This window comes from Bombus bifarius, unplaced genomic scaffold, assembly GCF_011952205.1.
Source record: "Bombus bifarius isolate JDL3187 unplaced genomic scaffold, Bbif_JDL3187 scf7180000008544_frag, whole genome shotgun sequence".
NCBI lineage: Eukaryota > Metazoa > Arthropoda > Insecta > Hymenoptera > Apidae > Bombus > Bombus bifarius.
In genome coordinates, this window is record NW_022884718.1 from 6,582 (window position 1) to 25,887 (window position 19,306).

General features: G+C 38.4%; 1 protein-coding gene across 1 annotated transcript; it reads left to right on the forward strand.

The window, feature by feature from the left end:
• Positions 1-5,444: 5,444 nt before the first annotated feature.
• On the forward strand, positions 5,445-12,203 carry LOC117213236 (zinc finger protein Aiolos-like). The gene is made up of 3 exons (XM_033458599.1): positions 5,445-5,616; positions 5,865-5,981; positions 8,672-12,203. The coding sequence occupies exons 2-3, from the start codon at positions 5,907-5,909 to the stop codon at positions 9,404-9,406; spliced, it is 810 nt and encodes a 269-aa protein (XP_033314490.1). The 5' UTR covers positions 5,445-5,616; positions 5,865-5,906; the 3' UTR covers positions 9,407-12,203.
• Positions 12,204-19,306: the final 7,103 nt, after the last annotated feature.

Genomic DNA, 19,306 nt, shown 5'->3' on the forward strand with positions numbered 1-19,306 from the left:
AGCTTGAAAGTACGTACAAAGAGAAATAGACATATTTCCGAAACCCATCTAGTAAATACGAATTATGAATAAATCTCCAGCTATATAAAGTTTGACGATTGTACAAAGTAGATTTACGCTTTTTTAAACACATTTGGTGCACAGCCTGTTTGCTTCCTCGATACCACACCCTTGTTTTCGTAAGGAACTTCTGAAATATTATGATTGTTCCTGGATAAATCCGAGTTATATAAATTTAAGTTACATAAGCATTGGCAAAGAATATAGTAAATTCTTCTTCGTGAATGAACTCTCTGTCGCTACCATATTGTAGCCATTTTGAGGCAAAAGGCTAGAACAATTTTGAAAGGACAGAATCATTCCGACAGTCGATGAGAAACTTTCAGAGAACTGAAAATATAAAGTTTGAGTGTCACTTAGGTGTATTGGGTGTGCAGTACGCGCAGTGGGTGTTGTATGCAGTGTAGCATTACTATTCGTTGTTTATTATTTAAATCGCCATATGTGTTACAAAATATCGTATACATTTGGAGAACTTTCGGACGTGCACCTTTGTTACCACACCAATAGAACTATATACCTAGCACAAAGATATTTTTTAAAATAGATTATCGATTTCAGGATATAGGTACATTGAAACCTGGCGGGCGAATTCAGCACGACGATCCGGATCTGGGGGACGGAATACTGCACCGCATTGAAAAAAATCTCAGGTTAAATACGAGGGTTATTGCTGCTGAAGAAGGTGTCAGCAGCAGCACCGTGTAGTCTGTATTGAAGGGGAAAGATCTACACCTGTGTAGCTTTCAGAAAGTTCACGAGTTAAAAACAGAAGAAAACTTTTTCAAATGGATGAGTCGGAAAATCCAACGCAATTCCAATTTCCCCGCGAGGATATTATTTACTAATGAGACAACATTTAATAAATGTGACACTGGAGTAACAAATACACGTAGCGATCAATTTTAATCACATCACATTCTACCCACGCAGTGTAGGAACATTTGTCTAACTGTTTTGGAGATTGATGGATCGGTGGAAGGGGACTTGTGCTTTGGTCTGCTCGATCCCCACGTTTAAATCCCCTCGACTTTGACCTCTGGGGACACATGAGGAGGTTAGTGTACGCATCGCCGGTGTCTATTGCAATAGAACTGCAACACTGCATTCTCGATACGGTAAAATTTTAAGAGAAGCGTTAGGCTCTGTTTACGACAAAACGGAGGTCATATCGAACATGTGTCGTAATTCGTTGTATTTCTTGTGGATACTCGCCGTAGGGACAATCACGGTGCCTGTGCAAGCCTTTAATGAACATTGATAATACGCTTTTTTATTTATGAGTTATGGAGGCAACGGTTCCACTCGTAAATTTCATAGAGCTGTTTTCCATGTGCTCTTATGGATTTCCATCCAATCCAACATTCTCTTGACAACGTCGCGCGAGATCGTTTACATCTCTGAATCTTCTTCTCTACGACTTGTACGAGGTATATGAGGAACTACGACTCGCGCGGGAGCTCATTTTTCTTTGAGCTGCCGTATTGTGTAGATAAAAATAGAACTTTTACTCACTTATTAATAATTTAATTATTAATTTGTAACAATTAAATTAATAATTTACAACATTTAAGCCATTGACTTACACCGTTTGATCTGTTAATGCCTCACAGTTCAACTATTAATTTATAACAATATATTATTAATCTGAAACAATTACTCCATTAATTTTTAACGATTAAAATAATAATTTATAACAAAAGCCTCCCATTAATTTAAAATAATTATGCTCTTAATTTACACCATTAATCGGAAGCAATTCTACTATTCATTTAAACCAATAAATAAATTTAAACCAATAAAACCAACTCATAGCGATTAAATTAATGATTTATTTTGTTTTATTTAGTATTAACGAAATCTTTCGAGTCTTTGAAGCGGTATTTTGTTTCCATTTAGTTTTATCTTTTAATTTTAAGCACAGTATTTAATTTTTCACTTAACTATTTCATATAAAATCAGTGCTAATACAAAGTGTAACTGTAGAGCGTCTATGGATGAATTGTAATTCTTCGTACTCGCTCAAAGCCAAGGAATCAAATCGCATTCACGGAACTGAAAAAGCAAATGCGATTTAATCGATGGCAACGAGGTTTGGTTTCTTCGATGGTAAGTTCAATGTTCAAATGTGATTATGTAGATCCACATACTATACCTATTCTAATTAATAAATTTCCATACACGCTACTTCTTTGCCATCAAATAATTTTATATCTTCTGCTTTCGATGCTTAAAAACTCTTTACGTAAATAGAATCCCTGCGTAGTTACCTCCCCGTGATGGGACCGAGTAATTGCCATCGTTTCCCAAATAATAATACATGATGTACTATTCTGAAAGTGTAACGTTAATTTTAATATTAGGATTCGATTGCTATTGGTAAACAACATATATTTATAATTCCGAGATATATCAAGCTAGAAACTACTTTAATAGTTTAGTCTAGTCTAGATCATCCAAAACTGTTTGATGAATTAGACTGGACTAATAACCCCCTACGGGGGCACCGTCGGATGTCGTGGAATGTCGTGGGTCGTTGAGGAACGTCGCGGGACGTCGTGGAACGTCGTCGGACGTCGTGACACGAGGCCTGCTGCTTGTTATCTCATCTAGCAGGAGAAGTCTAATTAGGTACTATAACTCCCCACCTTCGCCAATTTATTTATGTGGTTGTGCAAGGTAAGCCGCGCTAGATTGCAACGAAAACCCTACATCAGCTCAGATTTCACTGCCATTACCATGTTCTGAAGAAGTCTAAATGTAACAAGACTGTTTTAAGTTATTATTTTAAGTATTTGATGAAACTCTGATTCAGAGCCGCCTTTTCTTCATCCAGTATAGATTATTCGTAGTACTCCCTACCGCTTAAAGAAATGTAACGTGGCTCTGTCTATCTTTTAAATGAGACGCATAGTTCAATAGGCTCTCATTTTCGTCATCAGATGTTCAAGTTCAAAATCGAAAAAATACACTCTATTGTTAGTCTAGGCATTATCGAGAAAACACCAGTTTTCATTTTCCTTAGCACAGAAAACCTGTTGTACTTTCAATAGAGTATTGTTGTGTGTTCCAATCCATACTTTTGTAGCTTCGCTAGGTAGTAATCACTTGGTTACCAGGATGATTTTTGCCAGAAAAATTCATGCCGGAAATTGAGATGGTTTTAAAGATAGAGCACCACCTCTTAGAGAGTCCCATATATCGCTCCATTTTTATTACTATTAGGACAAGTCTCTGCGAACGCTCGCAGGCCGATCAAGCTCGATTGACCTCACATCATTGGAGTACAGTGTACACAAGTAAATATCTCCGGATATGCGATTGCCACAAAAGCTTGTTATCCAAGATGTGTTATGGAAAGGAGATACCTATATATTTAACAATGTGCTGGACTGGATAATGTGCTGAAGGGAACAGATAATATCATCGAGACGCTGAGTCGGTAACATTTGGAATAATACTAAAATGCTAAAGGTTCCCAATGCTTCCAGATGTGCGATAAACGTGTTTATTCTACGTCTCGTATATGTATACTGATATAAATACTTATTCTATAAATAATAAATATTATATAATATATATGTAATATCGTGATATAATGTGTTTACAAGGAATGGACAATAGAGATGTTAATCGGACAGAAAAAGGCGATTGTTGTTTAACCTGAACTATTCACACCAAACGTACAGAAAACAGCGCAACTAAATAACTCGATAACGACTCGACTTTTACCAAACGCAATCAACACTCTCTCGGCAACGCCACTCGCAAACTCCGCTTCTCCGCTCACACTCTGCTTTTCGAATCACACTCTGTTTCTCGACTGACTCTCTGGCCGTTGTCGCCTTCTATTGTCTTTTCTAGGCTCACGTGTTCTGCAGACGCTCGTAGCCAGGGTCACGTAGGTCTTTTCTACGAAACTATGCACTTGAAAAGTGGAGTGGTTGTATGGTTCTCCCTAGAAATGTGGTTGTGGCGGCATACGGCCTCAAGAACGGGCCTGGCCACGTGTGATTTTACCTCGGAGGTGCCAATATAATGGGACACACGTTGTATTAATAATAAAACTCCAGGTACAAACTGCATAGCAACGGCGATTGGAACTTTCTCGATGCTTCTAACGAGTATTTAACAAACGAACGCGATTGTAAAGCGAGGAAAATTTTCATCAGTCTATTATTCGTGCGATCGCCTTTGAAAGTTACACTTCGAGCAGTTTATACTGAGCGTCCCAGCAATCGTATTTTGTGCTTAAAATGTATTCTACGCCTAGTAAAGTGTTATCCCGTTGACCGTGGATTCGTTATCGAACCCAAGAACATTGTCAATTGCATCTTGCGTGTCTAAACACCTCTGATGTTTGTTAAACTCTGTTAAAGTCATTTTTTTTGTACCTGTAAATATAATCTCTGTTGTTCAAAACGATGGCTAATTCAAATGAAAAATTGTTACGCGCCCTAAATTCTATCGATAACCTGACACATAAAGATGTTGTCGGTAAGTTACCGACTGCAAAAGTTAATTGTCGATAGGGTTCAAATAATCATTTCTTTAACCACATTTTAATTTCTTGAGCAATAGGATTCTTATTCTTAACGCTAGAGTATAAAACAGATATTTTGACAAATATTTTAACAACCAATGGTATCTCATGAGCCTTTGACAGAGTCAACAGTAAGAAGATGTGTGTGTGTGTGTGTGTGTGTGTGTGTACGCGCGCCTGTGTATGTATGTATATATTTGCCATGTACGGGCCAGAAAGCATTTCTCGAGTAAGGGACTTGAATCGATTTGTTAGACTTCGCCGCGCAGCGCTTCTTGTGTCTGCAGCACGATCGTGTCTATAACTAAACTCTATAGCATTATGTAAAACTACATACATTTAAACAACATTCTTTTGTATCACGTGAAATACTGCATGTCTACTTTAAGTATATTGATGAAAATTATCACTAAAGGTGAAGAATATAAACTAAACTGCTTTTCATAATTTTGCAAACGAAGGTGTTAACAAATTGATGCCAGCGCTGCGACTAACGGCCGACTTGTAAAGCACATTTCCGAATATTAAGAGCATTATCCCCTCTACTGGAGTTTACAAACCTGTGTATACGAATACGAAGCTTGCAGTACTTATGATGCAGGAATAATCAGATATTCATTGACGTGTGTTGGTGTTGCTTTTTAGATGCACAGATATACATACATATATAACGTGAGTTTATACAGAAACGTGAACAAAAAAATTGTATTGAACATAACGTGAAGCTAGTCAGAGAATCTACTCAGTAAGACGCATGCGCTGCAGCCACGTGTGAATCTATCCGAACTGAGCGTCATGTTTGCTACTAGTGGAGGATGCCATTTTAATGCCCACAGTGCTGCTCATGGTGGTGTCCTAGTTCGAACGGTATTTTCTCTCTCTTTGCATGTTTATATGTGTATAAGAAATTTACATTCTATCTTGACGTGAACTATTAACAAAGGAAAACATGTTCTGGATGCAAATGAATAATAAGTGAATAATAAGAGAGTGTAAACAACTTTTAAGATCATGTATGACACGTTAACCTGAAATATCTTCCATTGTCTTCTGCTTTTCATTGATTTCACGACTTTTTATCAAATAATTACAGTTTTGTTAAATGTATTTGATAACTGTATCTCATACAATTTCTATATTCATTTACAAATTGCTACTGTTATCGTGCAGTTATGGCATATTTTAAGGAAAACGCGAATTGTTCTTTGAGGATATTATTAAAGTCTACTGCTCACTAATCATAGATTTTCCTTGTGCACAGGCAAGCAGTTTGTCTAATAATAATAATAATTTCGTAAAGCAAATGGCTCGAGTGTTAGTTTACGTGCGGTCCGTTTATGCAATCTCCATGGATATAAAATTGGACAACAAAATGGACGTAAGTACCTTTTGAAACATCATTCGATAAGTGAACTTTGACCGTATTGAATAATGTATTTTGTTTCTACAAATCTTGGTTAATATAACATATTAAGCTAATGTTTATGTACCACTTTCTTTAACTATTTCAATATGACAATGTAAGATTTGCTTCTTTGGCCGTTCTGACGCAAACTTATGATTTGTAATAGAAATGAAATTTAATTGTTGAATTAAAAGGAATTTCCACGATGGTACATAAAATTTTGTATAATGTATCTGTCAATTATAAGACTACTTTGGCCAACGCGCTATGATCTCTTGCGTCTATACTTTATATATTATGGCTCAATAATAATACATGGATTAAAAATACTAAAGTAATGCAGAATGTCTAGCATCGATGCAACCGTGTTTATTATTGTTATCAATATAATATTTAATTGCTCCGTTGTAGAGTAATGAGTTTATGCGAATGTGATCATTTTACAATTAAATTTCATTTACATATTTTATTTTATAAAAATGGAAATATTGAATTACAAATGATTTGCATTAATATGTTGATATTTAGTACACTGATTATGTTTGCCATTTGTGTTATTATCATTTGTTATTAATTTTCCTCGGCTTGTAGAATATAAAATTGATATTTATACATATATAAATATGTTTTATGTAATATTAATGTAAATCGCTGTTGTATCGTGAAATGTTATCTATTTATTCGTACGATACCAAGTGGATTAGTAAGAAAGATTAGATTTTCATCATATTAATGCGTCGAAGCATACGAGCGTTGAAACAACGTATGTTGTAAAAAATATATTGCCGTATAATGGATTAATACTCACAGATGTACCAGGAACGTTCATCACTGGGAACGTGCGCTACCTGTTCACTGATGTATTTATATAAATACGGGCATTGGATTCAGCTGAGGCGTTTTGTAACGTATAACTTTAAATAGAGCAGGTCACACGAACGTATCGCTGGTTATTCGTTATCAGTTCGATGAGTACGTATTTTTTATGTATGTCCAGCGATTATTCTATAGCGAATAGTTGTATCGGAATGAAAACTTTTCTATTTTGTGCAAGGATTTTCAGATTTGTTTATTATAAATCATTTGTTATTGCAAAAATCATTTGTATAAATCAAATTATTTACAGTTTTTAACGCACTTCGATATCGATTCAGATTAAAAAGAAATATTATTGGAGTTTTATAACACAATGTCGCGAACGTTCCGTCAAGCATGGTTTACGCCACAGTCAAGAACAATCGCTATTTTTGAGAACTAGAAATTTAGCGCTTCGACCATCTGCGTGTCAGCACACTGATAGGGCGTGAGTAATTGTTCCGCCAGCTCTGCAAAACAGACGACGCTCGTATGCCGTGACTTCTACGTACGTACGAAATGACTGTGAAACGTATGCCCGTTTTAACGCTCGTGTAACCTTATGCCCAGGTTTAAAGCTGTATGCGTTATGAAAAGTATTGCTGCTGTGGGTTTATATACAAAATTTTTCCGCACACAGTTATAACGAGGCACAGATACGCGTGTGCGTTTACCCGCGTGTATATATATTCTTATACAAATTGGCAACATAGTGAAAGGGAGGAATTTTGCATATGTCCCTTACTGCCCGAACAGCATCGGGACAGTAGTTCTAGTATAGTCTAGCGTAGAAAATTCGTTGAGCAGCCTGTATAGCTGAAACGTATCGTAATGACGCTACGCATCGACTCCAAAGTCTCGTGAAATGACATCAGTATATCAATATATACTTAATATATACCCAATGGCTTTGTCTACCAATTAAGGAAATAATATTACTTTCTGCATCGATGCAAGCCAATATACACCATAAAAGATCAAAAAACGTTGATGCGTTCATCGTATCAGCGTATGTAAGCACCGTTGACAGTCACGTTTTCCTTCTTTTTGACCAGTTACTACCATTGACTGTTTCTCACACCGGTTACTGATCGCGATTGATTCTACAATATCTTCCATCGAATTGGATACAAATATTGCTACTTTAAACAATTCATGGTGATTTTTGTAAACTTTTTGAGTTGTTTTTTTATATTTTCAAATGATATTGAATTTTTAGAGCTTTGCATGGTGTTTGTTGCTCTGTCGTATATTTCATTTCTCATTTATAATATACAATTTGTTAAACATATAGAAGAACCGCTCGTTGCTTTGTACCAATTTGTTACTTGGAAGAATACATTCATGAAATAACGTTAAACAACCATGTTAAAAATATCGTATGCGAATCTGATTTTTCTTCCATTTGAATATAATTGAAAGTTGAATATAATCCACTTCACTACACAATAGTTTGAAAATATCGATCGGCCATGTCCTATGATAAATGTTAGGAGTTGAGGAAAAGTTTCGTAGCAATTCTAATGAAGCTGTAAATTTACACAAAATTTACACCTCTCTTCTTATGTATGTAGTATTCTGGATTTGTGCAGTTATGTTTTTCATGTTTTTAATGGTAGAACCTGGCTAACTCATAAACATGGCGTCATAAAGCGTTCTTTCTACTATCTAGTTTTGTAGCTCTATACATAGTTTTCTATCCAACCCATGATATTTATGACACGATTGGCTTCAATTACTAGGCTAGGACTGTTTCATAGATTTTTCGTTTTTTAGAATGTTACGTTAGGTTTGTATATTTTTTTCAGCCTTCTGACTATGCAATAAGAATAAAAGAAGAGCCAATCGATCCGGAGATCTGCGATGATTTGTCGCCAGTTGATACGAATACAGGGAATGAAAATGAAACAGCGACGTTTAAAGGTGAATCTTCGGATGACGTTTATTCTGAAGACGAAGAATTCGCGTTTCCTCAAGAAAGTACGTATCTAGAAAATAAGAAATCGGATCCTGATAAACGAAAAAGTAAGCATAAAGTACCTTCAAACAACAGAAGAAGTTGCAACGTTTGTTTGTTAACTTTTCGAACTAAACATTTATTTGATCAGCATAACAAATTATATACCTGTAATGTATTTAAGTGTAATAATTGCACTGCGATTTTCACTATGCATTTTTCCTTGATACGTCATTTAAAGAAGCAATGTCGTACGAAACAATTGTCTGGATATAGATGTAATTTTTGTAGCCGAAGGTTTTCCTTTAAAAGACATATCCAATCTCATTTATTCCATGCGCATGGGAACGCAATATTTTCTGGTGAAAGCAAAATCACGAAAACATCTGCTGAATCGTTAGGAAAGTCGAATCATTCGGATGGTATAGCCATGGCAGAATCAAATACTTCACACAGTCCCTGCCCAAAAAACGTAGATAGCTCAATAAATATATCTTTGATACCATCCAAGGGAAGGGACCAATTGCATATTTTTACAAAATCAGAAAATAATAGCAAGAGGTTCTGTTATCGGAAATTTGTATAAAGTAGATATGCGAGTTATCATACCGTCAGTTTGTAATTTTAGCAATAGAGCGGTGTCAAACGCGGACACATTGCAGTTATGGCACGAACGGCTATGTCATCAGAACATCAGACATGTTAAAGAATTCTTAAAGAATTCAAATATGAAAGTTGTAGAGGATAATAACTTTTTCTGTGAAGGTTGCGCGTACGGGAAACAGCATAGATCGAGTTTTCACGAGAAAATCAATCGGGCGACTAAACCTCGCGAAATTATTTATACGGATGTATGTGGACCTATGGAAGTCGAGTCATTAGGTAAGAAACTGTATTTTCTTACATTTAAAGATGATTTTTCAAAATTCACAATGATTTACTTCTTACGACGTAAGTCAGAAGTAATTGAAAAATTAGAAACTTTTTGCTTAGAAGTTGAGAATCAATTTAACTATAAGATTAAAGAAATTCATAGTGATGGAGGGAAAGAATTCATAAATAAAAAAGTCAAAGAGTTTTTAAGAAGTCAGGGAATTAGGCACACAATTAACGTCCCATACATTCCTGAACAGAATGGTGTTGCAGAAAGAGGACAAAACTTGACAGAAAGGCTAACAAAGGATATTTGGTAGGCTATTTAGATGACGGACGAGGGTATCGAGTGTACGTGCCAACAGTAAAAAATGTAATATTAAGCCGTGACGTAATATTTAAGCCTGAACTAGAAAATGCGAAATTCGTAAAATTAAGTTTACCGAAAATTGTCGAGCGCGAAGATGTGAGTGCGCAGAGCGATAGAGCATGTACGTATGAAAGTGCAGAGAGTGAACATGAAAAACAACCTCATGGAACTAGCGACAATGTGAGACAATTGAGAGATAGAGATAAGATCAAACGAACCGATTTTTATGGTAACCCAGTAACGTACGTAGCGGAAAAATTACCGGTGGATTTTAACGAAGCGATGAGATCCAAAAAGAAAGAGTTATGGGAAACGGCTATGAATGATGAAATGAAATCGCACCGTGAAAATAAGACGTGGATTCTTGTAGAAAAGCCTAAAGATCAGAAGGTACTTAGCAATAGGTGGGTTTTAACGATAAAGCTAAATCCGGACAACTCGGAACGATACAAAGCGCGACTTGTAATAAAAGGGTGTTCACAGAAAGAAGGCATAGATTATAAGGAAACATATAGTCCTGTTGCTCGGTCTGACACAATTAGATTAATGCTCAGTATTGCAGCCAAAAATAATTTACACCTTGGACAGTTCGACATTAAAACCGCATTTTTATATGGAAGTCTGAAAGAAGATATTTATATGAAACAACCTAAAGGTTATGATGATGGTACAAATCGCGTTTGTAAATTGCTAGAAAGCCTATATGGCTTAAAGCAGTCTCCAAGATGTTGGACGGAACGTTTCACAAAATTTATCTCGAACTTAAAATTTTATCAGAGTAACGCAGATCCTTGTTTTTATATTTATACAAAAGACGACAAATTAATGTTGATGACCATATACGTAGACAATGGACTGGTAGCAGCTTCAGATGAATCTCTAATTTTTCGATGATTTAAATAAAGAATTCAAAATTACGAGTTCAAAAGAAGTAAAGAGTTTTCTTGGACTTGAAATTAATAGATTAGAAGATGGTTCAATATTCATTCATCAGAGTAGGTATATCGAAAACATATTGGAAAAATTTAATATGAATGAGGCAAACAGTATTTCTACACCTATCGAGACTAATTGGAGCGAAAGTAACATAGGCGATAATGATTGTAACGCACCATACAGAGAAGCCGTAGGGAACTTAATGTTTTTACAAACTGTAAGTAGGCCAGATATTAGCTTTGCAATAAATATACCGGCGAGACATTTAGAGAATCCAAACCAGTATCAGTGGAAATTAGTCAAGCGAATTTTGCGCTACATAAAAGGGACCGCAGACATGGGACTCTTGTATACAAAAGCAGGCAGTCTCGAAACCTTTAGCGACGCTGACTATGCAAGCGACAAAGAAACAAGAAAGTCGACATCAGGCGTTGTATGTAAGTATGCGAATGCGGCCATCACATGGCAATGTAAGCGACAACAATGTATAGCTCTATCTACGACCGAAGCTGAATATGTCAGTGCAGCCTCAGGAGCGAAAGAAATTATGTGGCTAAAGAAAATATTTCTTGAATGTAAATTAGAGATCCTTAAGTATATGCTATGTGTAGACAATACTAGTGCCGTGAAATTAATTAAGAATCCAGAATTCCATCAAAGAAGTAAGCATATTGACGTAAGATATCATTTCTTGCGAGATTTATACAATAGAGGCAAAATTGATATAACGTATGTAACAAGCGAAGAGCAATTGGCAGATATATGTACAAAGGCGTTGCCAAAACCGAGATTTGAATATTTAAGGAAAAAGTTAGGTTTGAAAAGTAAAAAAGATAGATATTAAGAGGTAATTGTTTGTAAACATGTAGAGTTTTTAGGGAGGGTGTCGAAGTGATTATTACTTCTCAAAAAAAAAAAAAGAGGAAAAACTCTACATGATCTGTCTAGTCTTCTAGTTTTTTTTTGTGTAATAAATTAATTTGTATGGAAAAGAGAAAGGCGGCTGGCAAATGTACTTGAGAAGGCATTGACAAATTAATTTTCAGATATTTACGACAAGAGTTAGAAAATATTAAGAGATAATTTGTAAATTTGAGATAATTGTTTGTAGGGATGTAGAGTTTTAGGGAGGGTGTTGAAGTGGTTACCACTTCTAAGAAAACTCTACATCTGGCCTTTTTTAGTTTTCCCAAGCACTGAAGCCATCGACAGCGTGTAGACAAAAGACTGCGACGAAGTCAGGCCATAAACAGTAGACAGGCGACGTTGGCTTCGGGGTTTTTCAGTTATTAGGTAACACAGCTAGCGTGCGGATCTGGACCAGCTCAAATTGTATTTTACTTATTACACTTCTATTTAAATATATTTTCTACCTTACAATTTATCCACGTGTTTTCTCTGTTTACACACCGAATAACCTCAACACTTTTTATTTCTATTATTTATTTTAGTCCGTGCTTTTCGGCTTTGGACGACTTCCAGATTACATCTCTTACATTGTCTTTACTTATATTTAACGCTTTTGCTTCCTTGCTGCTCTCCCTCTCTGTGGTTCCTCCCCCTCTTCTGCTGCTCTTCTTCAGCACTTCCCCCATGTCCCTTGTTCCTCCTGTAATCTCGCATTCCTCTACTACGTGCTTCAGGTCCTCCTCTCCTTTTTTGCATAATCTGCATTCTCTTTCTCCCTCCTCCTTCCAGTGTTCTCTTGCCCTGGTTTCGTTGCCATATCTAAATCTCCCTACTATGTTTCTGTCCCCCTATTTCATCTTTCCTTCTAGGTACTTTGGTAGTCCTTCTTTCGCTATGTTTCTGTAGTGTCTGTTGTATTTAGATTCCCTTAATCTTTTCTCCCTCTCCTCTGTTTCTCTTTTCCTTTTTTCTTCTATGATCTGGTTCGCTGTCATCCTTTCTTGTCTATCTTCTGCTTCTCCTTGAGCCCTTCCCTCTCTCGCCTCCTCTAACCTCATCTTTTCCTTGCTCTTTTCCCTTTTTGGCCCTTTCCTCATTTCCTTTCTCTCTCCTTTATACATTCTTTCACTAATTCCTTCTTCGATTCCAAGGCCTTCTCCTCGTACCTTACTGTTCTTTTCAGTGCCTTTTCTCTAATTTCCTCTATCTTGCATTCCTCTCTCAGGATGTAGTTTGGCGTTGTTGTGTTTAAGCCTAGCAACCATCTCACGTATCTCCTTTTTACCCTGTCCAGTCTCTCATCTATATTCCATCCCCACACCTCCGTTCCATACAACGCTACATTCTCTACCAGTGCTCCAAACATCCTCATTCTCCTCTTGTAGTCCCTTTTAAATATCCTTTCTCCTACGCTCCATGTCTTCTTCATCGCAATTGCTGCCCTCCTTTTTCTGTCTTGGATATGCTTCTCGTCGCACCCGTTTTCTTTTCAGTATGTACCCTAGATACCTAATTTCATCCACTTCTTCTAGTTCTTGTTCCCCCCATCTCCATTTCCTTTGCCTCCTCTTGTTCCTTCTCTTTTCAAACACTATTACTTTTGTCTTTTCGGTGCTCAGTTCCAGTTCCACTTCCTCTAGGAATGTCTTCATCATTTCCTTTAACTCCTCTTCTCTGTCCGCTATCAATACAATGTCATCCGCGTATGATAATGACCATAGCTTCCTGTCTCCTACCACTATGCCTCCTACTTGCCCTTTCCTCATTTCCTCTTCCTGCCCTGCCACATATATGTTAAATAGTGTCGGGCTCAGCGGGCACCCTTGTCTCACTCCCCTCACCGTCCAAAACTCTTCTGTGTAGTTGTTCCTGATCCTCACTACGTTCTTTATCTCCTCTGTCCTTCTGGTTAACTTCTCGTTCACCCCCATTCTCCTCATTATCTCTCCCAGTTTCTTCCTGTTGACCCCATCGAACGCTGACTTTAGGTCCGCGAAGCTAGCATATAACTTCCCTCTTCCCCGACTCAATTGTTTATCTATCATATGGTTCAGTACGTACACTGCGTCTATCACTCCTCTTCCTTTCCTAAATCCGAATTGGCTCTCTACCACCTTGTCCTCGATTTCCACCTTCAGCCGCTCGTCTAGAATTCCTGCATAGATCTTGTATGCCGTGTCCATTAGCGTGACCCCTCTGTAGCTCTTCACCGCCCCTTTGTTCCTCCTCTTGTGAATCGGACATATCGCGCCTTTTCTCCAGTCTTCGGTTATCCCCTTTCCATTCCAAATTTTTCCTAACATCTCCCATAACGCCTCCCCCACTTCCTTCGGCGCATACTTCCATACCTCGTTTTCCAAGCCATCTTCCCTCGTTGCTTTTTTCTCTTTCAATTTTCTTATTTGGAGTATTACCTCTTCCTTCTCTATGTTGTCTTCTCTCTCCTCTTTTGATTCCTCCTCCTCTCTCCACCCTTCTGTTCTTTTGTCCTCTTTGTTTTCTGTCCCCTCTAACGTTTCCATAAAATGATTTTTCCACTCCTCTTCCCTTATCGCCTCGTCTACAACCTCTCTTCTTCTCCTATATTTATTTATGTATTTCCATGCTTCTTGCTCTGTTTTGATCCTTTTGATTTTCTCCATCTCTTCCTCTTCCTGCTTCTCCTTTCTTTGTTTACACCACTGTTTGAATGCCTTCTTCTCCTCTATGAATTCTTCTCTGCTGCATTTTCCTTTCCTAAATTTTGTCATTTTCCTTCTTATCTCCTTTTTCCTTTCTTTCCACTCCTTGTCGTACCATACCTTTTCTCCTATGTTCCATTTCCTTATCCTTACTCTTTTCTTTGGTATTGCCTCGTTTATCTTCTTCTTAATTTCTGCCCACATTTCCTCTACTGTTCGTCCCCTGCTTGCCCAGTCTTTGCACTCCTCTAAATATCTTCCCGCACTTTCTTTTGTCCATTCCCTTTTCTCCTTCTCTTCTCCTTTTCTTTCCTCATCTCTTTGTACCTCTGGTCCCTCTGTTTCTATTTCCAACGGCATGTGGTCTGACTCCACTCTTTTTCCTACCTTCATGTCTGTTATTTCCTCTATCGCTTCCTGGTTGCCAATCACGTAGTCTATTACTGATTTTCCCCTCTCTCCCACATAGGTTCACTCGTCTCCTTCTTTGTTTTGACCGTTAATTATCGTCCAGCCTCTTTCATCCAGCAACCTTAGCAGCATTCTTCCTTCCGTATCTGTTGTCTTGTCTTTTGATCTCCTGCTCTTTTCTTTTCCTAGTTCCTCGTTTATCAGCCCTCCCTCTTCTCCCGTTCTTGCACTCCAATCTCCTCCTATGATCGTCACTTCCTCTTTCCTTCCCTCTATTCCTTCCTCCATTTCTTTCCATGTCCTTTTCGTGTCCTGGTTATACACCACCACTATTCTATATGTCTTCTCCTTGTACCTTATTTTTCTTTCTACTATGTCGTCTCCTATTTCCTTATACTCTATTTCCCTCAGATTTTTGTTTACGCCTGTTATTATACCCCCTCTTGCCCTTCCCTTTCTCCATTCTCTCCTTGCTGCCCTGCATTTCCAGTCGTATTCCTTGGGCAGTCTATACTTTACCCTTTCCCATTTGCTTTCCTCTGTCCATGTTTCCGTGAGGCCGATTACGTCAAATGTTCTTAAATATTCCCATACCTCTTTGTCCTTGTTCATTATCCCTGCTATGTTCCAGAAGCACATTCTCAACCCCTTTATGTCCCCACCCCTTTCTTTCTCCTTATCTCACCCTCTCGCCTCTCTCCTTCTTTGTTCCTCTAGTTTCTCCTCGCTTTCGTTCCACCTGTACCACCTGTCTTCCATTTTCAGCTTCTTGTAACCTATTTTTACGTATTCTCCCTTCTCCCTTTTCGCTCTAGCTATTCTTCTTTACCTTCGTTGTATTTCTCTTTCTTTCTTCGTAGGTCGTTGTCTATGTATATCCCCTTCCCCAATTTACCTTTCTCTCTTATTACCCTCATCTTCTCCTCCCACGATTTCAACGTTGCGATTATTATCGTGTTCTTATCTCCCACCCTTACCTTCTGTGTCCTTCCTACCTCTACCTCTAATTTCATATTTTCCTTTATGAACTCTATCACTGTCCCGTTATCGCTTTCCTCCCCCCACTCCGCGCCTTTTATTACGATGTTCCTCTTCCTTCTCTCTCTTTCTATCCTGTCTTGATCATCCGCAAACCTCCTGATTCTGTCTTCCAACTCTTTCTTCTCCCTTTTCCATCTTTCCCACTCTCTGTCCCATTTTTCTCTTTCCGTCTCTTTCTCTTTCCTCCATTTCTCTCTCTCTTCTTTTCTCTCCTTTTCCCATCTTTTCCTCTCCTCCTCCTTCTCCTTCTTCCACCTTTCCCTCTCCTCTTCTCGTTCCTTTTCCCATCTTTCTCTCTCCTCTTTCCTGTCCCTCCTCATCTCCACTACTAACTCTACTATCACCTCCAGTCCCCTCTCTATTTTCTCCATCCTCTCGTCCCATGCTTCTTTGCCGCCCTCTCTCTTTGCTGCCTCCTTCTCAGTCACGATGTACCTTTCCAGCGTGTTTCTGCGATCTTCCTTCTCTCTCGCCTTGTCCGTCATCAACGGTCTGCTTCTTGTCGCCATCTATCTTCTTCTTGACCAATTAGTTTTGTACTTTCGTCCACCTAACCTCTCTTTTCCTAGCTTTATGTTTCACACTTTCTCCTGTTTTTTTGTCACTTTTTTCTTATACTTTTTCTACCCTCTCTTCGTGCTTTCCCCCTTTCTTTCCCTTCTTTCCCCTATGTCTTCCTCCTCCTTTTCCCCTTCACTTCTTACTTTTTCACAGCGCTTACTACCCACGTGTTACCTTCGCCCGCGTCCAAACCGGAAGTCCCCAAACTCTACTATTAATTTCTTGTATATGGGGGTCCATTGTTTCCATTGTCTCAACATTTCTGACGGTAGGGTGAGCATGCCGCTCTTGCGTTGATAACCCTCTTTGGAACCCGAAGCTCGTGGGGCAAGCTCGCATCTAAATTAACCCTCATGATATTGCGCGGAGCCGCTACATTTTGTCATCTCGCCACATGGTGCTGTAGGACGTTTCTACCACAACTTATGCGTCCCTGTTTAATGGGGGTATCCACATGTTGCAAACTAAGGAGTTTATCCAGGTCCCCTAACGTCATAAAAAGACGCTGGGCTTCCCTTTTCTCGCAGACCGGATAAGCAACCTTGTCCCCCACCAGCGGCATCATTATTTTTGAGCTCCAGGCCAGGGACACAGCTGAGTCGTCAACCATGATCCCCTCCGAAGCGGACAAATTCGCCACAGCGCTTCCGGGACCGAGGCTCGATTTTTTTCCAAATCTTAACAAATTTTTAATTTTCTCTTCCCAAAGTAATTGTTCCAATCGTGTCCATCTCATGTCCATTTCAGCCATATTGTCAACAATATTCTTCCAAAGGAACGGATTCTTTCTTAACCAGTTGTTGTTATTCCTCCTTCACGGCAATTCCCGTCGTTCGGCAAGCCGACTATTAATTTAATTATTTTTGTCTTCCACTCCTTTGTCGCCACACTCCGTTTAGCTATGAACGCCGCGTCTGGGGGACAAATCTCCACGCCGACGCGGCGCACATGTTACATGTTACGCACGGGGAGGTAGAGGTGCGACTTGAGCAAGCGAGATGGAAGTCTCTCCTGCCCCCGATCAACCATGACTCTCCAAGGGACCCACAGCACGACCGTTAAATAGCGGCGTTCTACTTACACCGAACTGTGGAATCCCGAGAACGAGGCCCCCACTTCCGAGATACCCCCTCGTAGGGACATACAACTAATATTTACCTTGAAATTGATAAATCAATTATCAAGGCAAATAGACAACAATTAAAAAAATAGACACCACTCAATAAGTAAAGTAAATAAATAAATAATTTAGGACTAGTCAACAAATAAAACTAGTCGATAAAGTTGTGTCAATACATAAAATATAAATAAATAAATAAATAAATAATCAATTGATGATAAAATAAAAATAAATAAGTTTATAATTCCATTGTCATCCATCTAAAAATATGTTAGACATCTCTATGGAGCTTCTCAGGACATTCATCACTATAGTTTTAATTTCGCTATGTGTGATGCCGATTAATTTTAAGTTTTTTCTAGTATTCGGCGTTATTGCCCCTCTACTGCCCAAGACCGCGGGTGAAACCTCTCCATCGTTGACGTTGTACTTCCGCCTTAGATGATTGTGGCATGGAATGTATTTGTCGACCATAAGAATCCGTTCCTCCTTTTTAACTACGAGGTCCGGCTTAAACAGATTATCCCCTACCATTAACGTAGGTTCGACATATACTTCGTTATCCTGTTGTGAAAGCAACACGAGAATTAAAACAAGCCAACAATAGAATACGTTACCTACATCCGACACCTCCGAATAATCATAACCGAAACAATGCTCCTCCCCCATACAATAGTAACTACATCGGAAACAACCGCCAGGACTGGAGATTTGTACCGCCGTCGCGGAAACATCTAAACAACCTGGGAATAGAAGAAGATGTCAGGAAAGGAGCAAGAGCAATAACTTGGGAAGAAAAATGCATAAGTAAATACCTCGATAGAGATCTAAATCAAAAGAGGGATGCTGATCATTTGAACCAATCAACTTTTCGATACAAACACCATTCCGTTGCTGTGATAAGGGATAATATCACGTTAATTAGTAAGAGTTAATTAGTAATCATGAGTGAGAAATTTTCCAAGTTCCCCAAGAAGATAAACAATACTAATGCCAAAGAACTTTCAGATGAGGCAGAAACTAGGAAATTGAACGACAAGACGATAAGCAACGCTTACCCACTGCCTAATATCACGGAGATATTGGACCCGCTGGGAAGTGCGAAGTGCCTCTCCACGTTCGACTTGGCAAAGATACAAAAGTAAGACTCCACGAATTTCGTGAATGTCTCAACCATAATAGGAAAAAAGATAGCGAGTGTATCTCACTCAAAAACTTCTGTAAAACCATCAGAAAGTAACTTTATCGAATTCAAAGCCAAGTCATCAAATTGCAAGGAAGTTGAGACTACACAGAATAAAAATATAGTTATCCCTAAATCCAAAACAGAACCTATAAGCAGAAAGGTTTGTAATAAAAATTCAAAGAATAATTCTAAATCTACCGAAAGTATTCTTAAACGTTCCATACAAATAAATAATAATTTGATTATAATAAGCATTTCCAGTGCAACTATTCATCCTGAAAAGGTAGAGAAAAATCAAGGTGTTGTGAATAAAGTGTGGCGGATCGGTATCAACAGGACGCCGACAGGTCGAGGCATCAACGCGGCGCAACACCTCCCGGGCGATCCGCGTGTACCAA